This window comes from Pagrus pagrus, assembly GCF_965226575.1.
Source record: "Pagrus pagrus genome assembly, chromosome: 10".
In the NCBI taxonomy this organism is placed as follows: domain Eukaryota; kingdom Metazoa; phylum Chordata; class Actinopteri; order Spariformes; family Sparidae; genus Pagrus; species Pagrus pagrus.
In genome coordinates this window covers 27721861-27734534 of record NC_140194.1, presented here as the reverse complement: position 1 = coordinate 27734534, position 12674 = coordinate 27721861, and the positions used below count along the sequence as shown (strand labels likewise).

General features: G+C 40.5%; 1 protein-coding gene across 3 annotated transcripts in view; it reads left to right on the top strand.

The window, feature by feature from the left end:
- Positions 1-12674, top strand: part of wwp2 (WW domain containing E3 ubiquitin protein ligase 2) — a 56035-nt gene that overhangs the window by 23378 nt on the left and 19983 nt on the right. For all 3 annotated transcript variants that reach the window (XM_084364240.1, XM_084364238.1, XM_084364239.1), the window contains exons 9-10: positions 1212-1301; positions 8836-9010. In XM_084364240.1, the coding sequence (XP_084220366.1) occupies positions 1212-1301; positions 8836-9010 (265 nt within the window). The remainder of the gene's footprint in view (positions 1-1211; positions 1302-8835; positions 9011-12674) is intronic.

Genomic DNA, 12674 nt, shown 5'->3' with positions numbered 1-12674 from the left:
TTATTTTCTCCCAGAGAATAACTATACTATAATGAAAATCACCACATATCTTTTACATCATGTTAATTACATCTGTGTAAAATTTCAGACCTGTGGGACACACTTCATGGGAGCTAGTGAGGTTTTAGTATGTGTTGTCATTGGTGTCCCCAGCCCTCAACCCTGATCCAGTGCGCCACTGATCCAGTGATGTGTTAAGGGGAGGAAAATAGCTATAAAGTTGGTCCACTGATTTGTTGTTGCTTTCCTTACTGGTCCTCTCTGTCCTATTTTCTATAAGCTAAGATTAGCTTTATAGAGTGGTGTAGGGATGATGTATTTTTATAAGCAAACCCGGAAGTTGGCAATCGCCCTGTAAATTACGTATTACGTATTAACGTAAAGTAATTCACTAGAAGTAAAAAGCTAATGTTAGGCTATAAGCAGACTACATCACTGTCACATGATTTAAACGTCACCAGAACTAAACATCTAACTACACAATTACTGTACACATTTTTTGTAAACTGATCACCTTCACGTTGTGAAGTCAGTTAGAAGTAAGTAAAATCCGACTGTAAAGACATAAAAGTGAGAAGATGAGTCTTTGTGTTCAGTGTGATGACGTTTAATGTCCGTGACAACTTCTGTAGTCTCATTGATAGCAACCACCATTTTGACACGTTAGTGCTTTATAATTAAATTGCGAGACATTTAATGATGTATTTTATGTTGCAGAACAAAACATGTAAATATCTTAAGCCTGTGGTAACCACAGATCTTTTTTCAGGCATTTAACTGACTTTGAGACGAGGGAAATGGATGTGCAAAAATTATTTCTGTGTTTTAGGACTACAAACCACTCTATTGGCATAACAATACACCAGAATGTGCTGACAAAGCAAGATGCAATACGTAGCTCCAAAAGTAGATGAGCTATATTTGGTATATATATTTACATGGCATTGACAGCTACAAATAGTAAGTGATTGCAGGTGATTAAGACATATTTTGAAGAGCTGGTATTTCCTCTGGCATCAATACTGCTGTCTCTACTCTGTCTTTGTTGGTCTTTGTTGGTTACATACTGAACAGGTAGTGTGGTATACTCCCTTTCTATTTAAGTTGTGTATTGGGGATGTTTGTTGTAATTACATTAATTAATATGGTATCTTTTGATATGTGAATTATTTAAGCAAGTGCGATACTTGTCTCTTTCTCTCTCTGTGCAGCTGGGAGCAGAGGGTGTTGCCTCATGGCAGAGTGTACTATGTCGACCACAACACCAAAACCACAACTTGGGAGAGACCACTGCCACCAGGGTATGTCTGTTACTTTTTCTATGTGTTTTCTGTGCTGATGTATTGATTGTTTGATGCAGGGCTAGGTGAACTAATATGTTGGGTCAACATTCGGCTTTAAAATTTCCGATATCAACCAGTCATGTCTTCCCCCTCTTATGTTATGGAAGGTATTGTGTGACCATGTGCACAGAAGACAAACAAAATCATTGGCTCCCCTTGCAAAATGGGATGAACTACTCATGACGGCAACCTATCCATGCTCTTGATAAACAGGCTGTTCATTTGAAGCACTTTAAATGCAAGATCGATGGATTTTAATAACAAAACTGCTTATATTGATATTGGCTAAAACTTCATACGGTTTTTCTTTTTAATCCCCAGTATGAGACTTTGATTTCACCATGTCGTGACAAACAAACAAACCATGAAACAGAGTTCAGATAAAATGCATTCTGTTTGAGTGCCGATTTTAAAGCCCGCCAAGGCAAGCTTGTGATGTTTGGACCATATAAATAAAATACACTTGAATGGACTTTTAGCCCTAGTGGAAGTGGTTGTTGAAGAAACACCAGGCAGTTAATACAATGAAAACCTCAACAAAAATGAGTAGTTGTCTGTTAAACACATCAAATAACTGAGAAATAAAATCAGACATTTCAGCAGCAGAAAGACTATTGAAGTCAGTTTCATTCTCTAAACAATAACATGAATGACATGACCTTTTCAACATCCAGTTTGTAAACCTTCCCATGAGAAACAACAGATTATGAATGTACTTACTACATCAACAAATGGTTCAGCCGTCTCATTAAAAGGATACAACGTACGATATGTTAAATAGGAACTCACTGCAACTAGAGAATATTGAGAACTAATGTTGTTCAGAAGACAGTACGTAAAGAGATACAGCTGTACATATAGTATGTGCACTGTGAGGCTGGGTTCATTCACACGTCTTTGGTTAACACAGTTTTATATACTTGGTGTTTCTTCTCACAGGGTGCCTTGGCAAACGCACTAGCCAGTAAGGAACATAATAGGACTTAGGATTGGCAGGGAAAAAAAGATTCTTAGATGCATCTTAATTATCTCTTGAAAGATTATGTCTCAATGCAGAAAAGTCAATGATCAGAAATTTAAAGCCCAATGCTTCCCTCAAAGTTCAGGGGCCTCATTTATAAACCTAGTGTACTCACAAAAAGAGCTGGATGTGTGCGTACGCAACTTTCTAAGTGTAAATTGGGATTAATTAAAATGTTAAAAACTTTATCATTAACATTCAGGCGAGCAGTGTTGTTTCTAAATGCAGTTTTCGTGAAGTATAACTATTTCATAAACACCTTTCAATTACAAAAGATACAAGCCAACTCAAATCTTCAATAAACATTTGATCAGCGCTGCCTCATCATCACATTCACCACTACCGGAGTGCAGCAGAGATGACCGGACTGTTCGCTAACTGATGAAATTATCATCGTCATTATAGGAATCTAAGATCACATCAAATAGCATTAAAGAATGAATACTGTGCATGTATCACAAAGTATGATGTTAGTTTTCACATAGCTATTGTGTGTAAAACCACTGCAGTGAACTCCAGTGTGCTGTCGGGCACACACTGTGCACTGGAGACAACGCAGTGGCCGCTACGCACACTGCCTTCTTGAGAACATCACCCAGTACATCATAACCTCCTGCACATACGGATTGTATACATTATCAAAGCCTGGAAACAAAGCCATTAACAGCTCTCACACAATTGTTACACTTCATATTCTCATTTTGAGTTCTGATCATAATTCAGGCCACGTTCACCTGATCCAAACGTAATAAAAACATTGTTTTCAGTTATCGGATTTTCATTTTCAAATGATATCTTAGAGTGGGGGACAACACTGATCGACAATCATTTTGACAAGTGAAGCAGTTGGTCCTGATTGCTGTAAACGTATAAATACTACAGTGCCACTCGTGCGTGCTGCATGATGGATGCACAGTCTTTCATTGTCCTCGCACCACGAGAGGACAACATGAATGAAAGAATTAAGAACATGTTTCTTAACCTCCACCTCGCCCACAAAAATGTTTCTTTCACTTGGTTTACTGTATTGATCAGCGGCTCATATCTATGCATTAACATTCATAAGGCACTTTCTGTTGACCATTTGTGGTTGAATGTGGGTGTGGAGAGGTCAGAATAAGGGCTCATCCGTGTCCGCACATTTCCAAGTTGAATTGGGATTTATAAAAGGAAATTGCACACTGGCTGGCATACACAGGTTTTATAAATCAGAATATTTTTTGGCGTTTGCACATTTCCTTGTTTGTACATATGCAAAGATATGCAAAGACAGTTTGTTATTGTTCAGTCATGTCAATTTGTGTTTCATCATCCAATTCTAACTTTTAAGCAAGGAATCGTCATGTCAATATTAATATATTTTGAGTAAACAATGAAGGGACGAAGCTTCAGTACTCTGGCTTCACGGCTCTGCCGACTGAAGCTGGACTCGCACGTGATCTCTCTCACGTGATCTCATGGGGAAGCAGATGTAAATGCAATAGATTAGCAAGGTGCAGCAACTTGCTATAGTAGGTTGCAGTGACCAGAACATTAAATGAGTCTGGATGAGTGGGGAGATGACCGGACTGCTTACTGATGAAATTATCATCATCGTTATAGAGATCCAAGATCACTCATTTTACACTGTAAATATCGAGCATGTTTGATAATATCGGGGTGGCTGTGATGAGTCTGTGAGCAATTCAAGAGACTTAAGACCACATCTGTAAACCTCCCACATTATCAGATCATCAACAGAATGTTTTGAACGAACACTGTGCCAGTTGGAAAGTTGAAAGAAAGTTGTGCAGATTTATTTAACCCCTTGCACAGGAATCTTCTGATCAATTCCACTAAAATTAATTTAATTGGTCTTAAAATGTTGCCATTTTAAATGCCATAGTGACCGGGCCTTTTGGTGTTCATATTACTGGACTTGCAGATGAAGTACACAAATGTGTCTAGAGGAATGGTACTGTAATGTTCCAGACTTGTCAGCTGCCAGACCAAGCCTTCTTGTTTCCTATATGTTTGTTTAGAGAATGTCTTATGTTCTCAGTTATAACTGCAGTACAGAAGCTGTAATTTGCTTGTAAGTCACCTAGTTCAGTTTCAGTGTTTGTGCGCTACATCATCATAATGAGGACACAGTTTCCTCCCTCTCTTACGACAGCAGAGTACCCCTGCCAGATTCCAGCCTTTTATGACATTTTTACTTGGACCATTTATTTGTTGATTTTCAGAGTGTTTGACTGGGTGACAGAGAGAAAGAGAGGCTGCTTTTAGGAAATGGTCACCCCCCCTTCTCCTCAAACCTCCACCCCCCATCTCAGTTTTTCCATACAAGGAACGAGAGTGTGGGGGCCTGGAGAACAAAAGTCCTTTCTTAGTGCCACATGTACTTCCATCCACCAATGTGCTGGCTGCTGGCCGCCATGACCCTTCAGAGGATCAATTAGCAAACTAATGCCGGGCGAGTGCTCCAGATGCACACACCAGGAACTGTTTAGAAGTTGGGGGGTGGGGGGTTGAGTTAAGCAATTGAGGTTTGGAAGCTGAAATAATGATAGCCATCCAAAGCCAGACTGAGGAGAGTTCTGAGTCACACAGCTCTTTATCGAATCTACTATAGAGTCTGTAGCTAGTGGTGCATCTTACGTTCAACCACTCTGGTAAGTTGCAGGATGTCAGGACGCGCTTTTATTTCTTTAAGTCTAACAGGGCCTCTTGAATTAAAATTGATAGTGTGTTTACATAACAGCCGTACATGTCGGCATCACATTATGTCTGTCAACCGCAGTGTTCCAAGTCCTTTTCATGATTTTTGACAGTGATTTATAGACAAGGCTAAACAATAGAAACTAGACTGTAAAGCAACGTTTATTTTTATATTCGTATTCACACAATCTCAGCATAGAATGGGAACAGCTACACTAAACCCAACAACAAAACATTTTCTCTACGGAAGGTTTAAAGCTAAGAGTTCTTGCTTTTACAGCAGTGTCATTGCCGCTTAATTCAATCAATTTTTGAGAACTGCCAAAATCTTAATTAAGACATTTTAAGGCCTAAAATTCATATTATTGAATTCTAAATTTTTCAAGAACCCATGGGAACCCAGATGAGTCTTATACAGATTGCTCAGTTTAATTTTGTCATCACATGTCAAGGACGGAAGACGGGATGGCATGGAGACAAAGGATGGGAGCTCATAGTAATTGCTGTTAGCCAACATGATGTTGAATAATGAATGGACTGTGCAAAAGAAACTGTATTGTGTAATCTCAATCTGGACCATTAATCCTGGGGAACTGCACAAATCTAGTTACGTGTGTCTTAGAAATACGTGCAGTAGATAGTTAATGATATGATACAAAGAGTTAAAGTCAGATAGCAGAACTAAGCAGAGACTCTCAGGCAGGCCAGTGGGACTCTGGGACTTTCCCTGGCTCCAGTAAATAACTAGCTAGTGCTAATATCAGAGAGGGAGCAATGTTTTTCCTGCCTTTTTAAAGGAAGCTTGGAGGCATAGTGGTCAGCGAGACTATCCCTCAACCAAATAACTCCCTGTGTTTGCAATCATCCATACTGCTAAAGTGTCCTTAAGCAACAGATTGAAACCCACCAGCTCCTGGGGCGCTGTCATGTGTCTGAGCCAGACCATAAGAGAAAAGAGATTTTCCCTTCAGAAGACAACAAAGTATCTTTATATGTATATTTATACTTAAAGGATTATCAAATCCTTACATCAGCTTATCTGGTTACCTGTTGTATCTGAACTGAAACTTCAAGGTGATGCTGCCGACCCTGTGGGCTCAGTTCTCACTGGGGACACCAATGCTGAATGTGTCAGCACAATGCTAAGAGGTTCTCATCAAAGAACAGTTTTAGACCTTTTGAAATATTTATATTTATTGTACACATATACAAATACAGTTATCAAGAAGATGTCCATGTCTATGGTTTATCAAAGTGTTGCTCAAACTTATTTGTCATCTTAACTTACCATCTAACTCTAGTACACATATCAGAATAATATAAACATTAGTAGTATCAGATGAGTCACTTAGCGTGTGTGAAGAGTTTTTAGAGATGTTAGAGTTTGGTCAGTTAAAGTTAATGTTCTATATTTTTCTTAATGTTAAAAATATGAATAGACCCAAACAAACAATGAATTGATCCTACAAGTACTGTATACAGTATGTGCATCAAATCTTTATATATATTGTATATCTGTCCTCTTTTTGTATTTCTTTAATGATCTGATTATTTGTATGATTATCACTTTAATGATTGCTGTTTTGGGGATTAAATAATCATGCTGCTCTTCTAGACTTTCCAAATGTTGTTGGACCTAATGGCTCAAATTATGAAAATTATGACTCACATTATGTCACTCAAAAAAATGTATCCAGCGGTTCTTTCACAATGTTGGCTCACAGGAAAAAGTATTTTTGAGCCCCAGTTCATCACGTGACGATGTAATTAGATGGTTTGGCCACTATGAAATCTGGCTTTAAGGCCTAACGTTTGTCCTGGAGGCCTGGTTACCTGTGGCCGCTTCACAATAAAATGTACACTGTCGTACCCTGTGTTTGCCAATCGGACCCTTTTAATGAGAACCAGCAGCAGGAAATTTTAGGTTTGCATTAGCTGAAGAAGAGGTATCGTAAACAGGGAGACTTAACAAACGCTTACAGTTGGGCACTTTCATGTATATTTTCCTGTGTATCCCCAGTGTGCAGGTACAACATTTTTATCTCGTAGGAGGACTGAATTGTCATTGCTGAAAAAATGGCGTCAGAAATAGGATGGGGCACCCTGGCGTCTTCGGGTTAAACCCTCCACTTGGAACTGCAACGTTCCTGGTTGGAGTCTAGCTCCGGATCTACATGTTGTTCCTCATCTTAATTCCTGTCAACTCTGTACTGGCAACTTGATAACGAAGCATAAAATGCCCCTAGAAGACTTTTAGAATGGGGTTTGAAAGTCAGGGATCATAACTTTAAATAAATATGTATTCATCCATTGAAAGTTGACTGAGCTTGTAAGCTCTCGCCTGCTTCACATACTGTGTAAACCTTTCATGCAGCTCTCCTCCTGCACACTGAATTCACTCTGAATACACACTGGGTGGGTGTGTGTGTGTGTGTGTGTGTGAGTGAGTCTGCATTAATAGCATTGGTTCAACAAAAGTGAGTCTATTCAGAGGTCTTGGACCACTGGGAGGACCCAGCAAATGAAAAGTTGTTGGCTTTATAGTCATAGAGTAGAGTCATAGAGTATGACTATGATTTTATGTGTTTGTATTTGCACTTTTTTTTTTTTTTAATCTTGTGGAATTTTAAATATGTAAGATTTTGAGCAGAATTTATTTTACAGCCCGTCTCCCACATTCATTGCAGTGGTTGGTGATTTGTATAGTGACTACAGTGGAAGCCATTCTGTAAGACCTCTTCAGAAAAACACTGAACAAGAAGGTCACAGAGAGAGGCTGAAAAAACCCCAGAGTGGAAAAGTGGAAAGGCCGTCATGGTCCATGATTGTTTATTCTTTTTCGCGCGCGCATGTGTGTGTGTGTGTGCGCGAGTGCGAGTGCATTTCTCAAGCAAGTTGCTATCTGCGTAGTGTGTTTTTGTTAGCATACGGAAGTCAACACTGTTTTCTCTTCCAAATTCTGACACGCTGAAGTCAGAGATATGAGAATAGCAGCAGAACAGTAGTGGGTCCTGCTGGTCTGTGTGTGGGGAGCCATGTTTTTGTGTGTGTGTATCTGTGGTCTGTCTGTATCTTAGTCCATGTGCAGAACCCCCATCTTAAGAGGAGAACAGGATATACATAGACTCTGAGTAATGCCACTGGAAGGCACTGACACACAAACACAAAGCACAGCACATGGTTACTATCACCCTGTGACCTGACATCTCCCATTGTTTTCCCTCATCATCATAATTGAGCACTGGCATTGTATTTAAAGTGAGTAAACTGCTTGATGTCGTCTGAGGCTGAGCCAAACTACTCAAAACACTGCAGAAAAAAAAAATCATATCCACCGACTTTCCGTCCCTGGAACACTGCTTTACAGGAGACACATTTACTGTGGGGCATTAATCATGTGCAAGTGGTTACGGGTCACATTTAAAGAGGAAAGAGTGTTAAAATACATTTGTACTTTAGTAATCCACAACTTTAATGAAATGCTGTATTTTCAATCAGGAATAGTTAAACCATCATTTCCTTCCCTGTCTTTCATGCTTCATACCTAGCTTCATCTATACCCTTCTTCCCTCCCCTCTCTTTCCCCCTTTTCCTCTTCCTCTTTCCCACTCCCACTCTCAGACTGTTTTCTTTCCTTTGTTTCTTTTTCCATATCCCAATAAATCAGTGCTGTTACTATCAGACTCTCTCTTGACTTGCTTAATAAAGATGTTATTGAAAGCTATAGCTCCCTCTCACTCTCCCCCTCCCCTTCTCTGTCCTCCCCTACAGCTGGGAGAAGCGAGTGGACCAGCGGGGCAGGTACTACTACGTGGACCACAACACCAGAACCACCACATGGCAGAGGCCCACGGCCGAGTCTGTGCGCAACTACCAGCAGTGGCAGAGCCAGCGCAGCCAGCTGCAGGGCGCCATGCACCAGTTCAGTCAGCGCTTCCTCTACCAGGTACTCCAAGCCTTCAGTGGCCAAGTAAACATGCATGCACAGTGTGCTAGTATACTAGGTAGGAGGTAATGACACCTGGCGTTAGGCAAAAGTAACAAGTGATTAGTTATTCGATTCCCAAACAGCCTGTGATGTATTACATGAAGGGCAGAAACATTTCTTTCAATGAATGTGTTCAAAAGACTTGTGTTTCTACTACAGGGAAGAGTGAGCACCACCGCCATTCAAGAATTGAGTGAAATTAGCTATGTTTGAATGAAAGAACCAACAGCTAATCTTGAAGTTCTTCAGTCAACCATTGCTCCTGAGTCATTTTCGATCCTACTCTTGGGTTGCCAAAATGATGAGAGCGGTGCCACTGAACCAAAACAATGAAGTTTCAGGCCGTAAAAGCCACAACCAAAACAATGAGCTGAAAGATCCCATAACCATCCATAGCACTAAGGAAATTACTCTCTGTGGCTTCATTACTACGAATTTGATCACTTGTTAATATCTAATATATTGAGTAGTGCAGCCCTATAGATAACCTTAACTGTAACTGACTGATGTGAGTGGCATCAGACTTGAATTGAGATGATGTGTGTTAGCTGATGTCTCCAGTAGCCTTTCGTTTGCACAATTCTGACTAAAGGTGGTAATGTTCGAGACATTTTTTATCTTTGTCTCCTTACTGTGCTGTGCTGTGCTGTACGCTTTCACCCTTCTGTCAAATAATGTAAATACTTTTACTTTTACTTGTAAAATTGGGGGAGAATCTCTGAAAGTTACCTTCTTAGTAGTCAGTTGTTTGTCTTTGTACACTCAGGATAGCTAGCTGTTGTATTTAGTGTTTTTGAAGTATTTTCTTTCACCAACAATATGCGTGCAAGTTGGCAGTATCACCTGTTCTGCCTTTGAACCCGATGATTGAAATTGAAAGTTTATTCTTTATTGATTTTCGATTTAGAATCAAAATCGACACACTCCAAAATGATGGTAATAAATCATAGCACACACTCATATTTACTGTCCTGGCTGATTTGCACTTTGAGAAATAAAGCTCAACACACACAACAGTCAACAGACATTTTTTGTTTTGGAAAGTTCATCCTTTGATGTAAATTGATAGCATTTTTTTTATTTTATTTCCTACAGGTCAGGGTTAGGTTCTGGGAGTTTCTCTGCTTCAGCTCAATTCAATTGGAAACGCAGTGAAACACTTTTCATAAAGCTGTCACATAATGGATCTTTGTTTATATTTCATGTCATCACCACAAATGCGCCATGGGACAGAACGTGCTCAATACATGTTTTGAGTCAGATCGGCGCTGTACGTGTCACAGTGCGGTTTACTTGTCTGCTAACAGTCAGAGGACATCGACTTCTATAGGGGGTATTGGAGATGTTATTTGAAACTTGTTTATAGTATTTTTCCAGTGGAGTCAGTTGGGGTTTGTCCGTGTCTCTGACAGTCGTCCTCTCACTGAAGCAGCCAAGGTCAGACTGCAGCCAGACAGTAAAGACTTATGGGACTAAAACAACAGAGCTTTCTCAATGGACCGTTATTAAAACCAGCCTTAAAACTCTTATAGGCTTCTATAAAATCACCCCACCCTGCACTCTGTGTGTGCTTGTTTCTGTGCTGTGTGCGTTTCGTATTTGATGAAATTTGTGTGTGCATGTGTCTCAGTCTACCATTCTGTTTGTCTTTGTGCATTTCTGTGTGTGTTTTCATGTGTTTTTCACTTTGAAATAACCTGTTTCCGCCACTCTGTCTGTCCTTTTATCCACACACCATCAGTCTGCTCCCCCCCTTTACTTGTTTTTCCAAAGATTGACAATTCACACCCAATTATTCCTCCTTTTACTCTCGTTCCCATCATCAAACCGTATCTGTGTCTGCCTGTGGCTGCTGTGCTCTATGTTGAAGGTTTGAAAGTGTTTACTACTCAAATCAACCAGAATAATCAGTTTTCAAAACTAACTTTGTCTGTTCATACTGTTCATGCTGTTGAAGTCAGTGTAATTGAACTTGAATATAAACTCTCCTATACATCTGTGCAGTTAAACATGCAAGCTGCAGGGAAACAGAACTGCTTTGTGAAAAGTTAAACACAAAATGTGAGCAGGTGGTGTAGCTGCTAACTTTTACTGATTTATCGTCCACTGGCATTTACAGTAGCTCTTGGCAGCTGATCATTTGGACCCTGGTAATAGTATTACACTGTTTACTTTATTGATTGTAACACCACTGTTATTACTGTAACTGAAATAGCCTTCTGTTAATGCTGCCCTTTAGCAGGGAAAGTACAGCTCACATCTCCTCATAAGACTCATAATTGTATGAATGTCAGAATGTAGAACTGTCTTTTAAGTACCTTTAAGTACATTTTGGTCTTGGCCTTTAGTGGAGAGATGTATTTCATTTAATGGGCAGTTTACCCTGTATGCAAAATGTTCCATTGATATCAGATTTGATGTGTCATGTTCAAATGATTGAACATACTAAAATTCTAAAAAAAAGTCTAAACAGTATCAGGATGAATTGGTGTTCAAAGGTGACAGCACACACACACACCACGTCCACATCAGGGCAGAAACATTCAGGTTCAGTGTGAACTGGAAACTTTGCCTCCTTCCTTTTCCTCCTCTGCCCTTGTTCCCTCACTCCTCTCCTTCTGTGTGTGTGTGTGTGTCTGTGTGTGTCTGTGTGTGTGTCTGTGTGTGTGTGTGAGAGAGGGAAAAGCCAACAGGCAGGTCTGCCCTCCATGTTGATAGTACACTGCTCTGTCTTGGAATGCCCACACTGCTGATAGCAGCGACTATTTATGGCCCCAGTGTGTGTGAACAAGGAAACACACACAAAAGAGCTCATAGTTTTAGTTTGAACACAGCCACATGTTCTACTGCCCGACTCTCACTGTGTGTGGATGCACTATAAAAAATAATGACTCAAAAACTTCTCTGTTATACCATTAACAATCAGGACGTGCCAGTTTCATTTACTGTGACCTTGCTGGATTTTGTATCTATGTATGTGTGCGCGCTTATGTGGATGCTGTGAATGTTCAGGTCCCTACTGTTAAATCACATGCTCGTGTGTGTGCGTGCGTGCGTGCGTGCGTGCGTGCGTGCGTGCGTACATGTTTGTGTGTGAGCAGATGTGTTCACAGGGCTGTAATGTTGAGGTCAGGTGCCACATTTCTTTTCTGTCGCACATGACAACCAAAGAGGGTCAGGGAGCCGGCCGTCCTCTTAAATGGGCCGTGGCGCTGTAACGGGGGCCTGCATGCAGACATACACACATTAATACACACAGGTTAAAGATGTGTCTCTGCACCAATAACACTGCATGAACTTAATGTAACGTGCACAACCCTGGGGTTGTGCGGGCGGGGTGTAATTGCAGCTCGTTAGAAACCCCAGAGAGAGCAGCCTCAGTCATTAAATGCAGTTTCCGGCTCGCCCCTCTTTCTCTCCCCCCTTCTTTTCACTTCTACCAGTCCTCCTCTCCTATACCTCTATCCTTTCCTTTAGCCCCACCCACCGCACTTCCTCCCACCTCCCCATCTTTCTGTTGCCTGACCAAAAAAATCCCAATCTCAAGTTCCCTCTCAAAATCCCCCTTTTCTGCATCACTCCGCAGTATCTTTAATATGTTTATCTTGGCTCATTTCACATA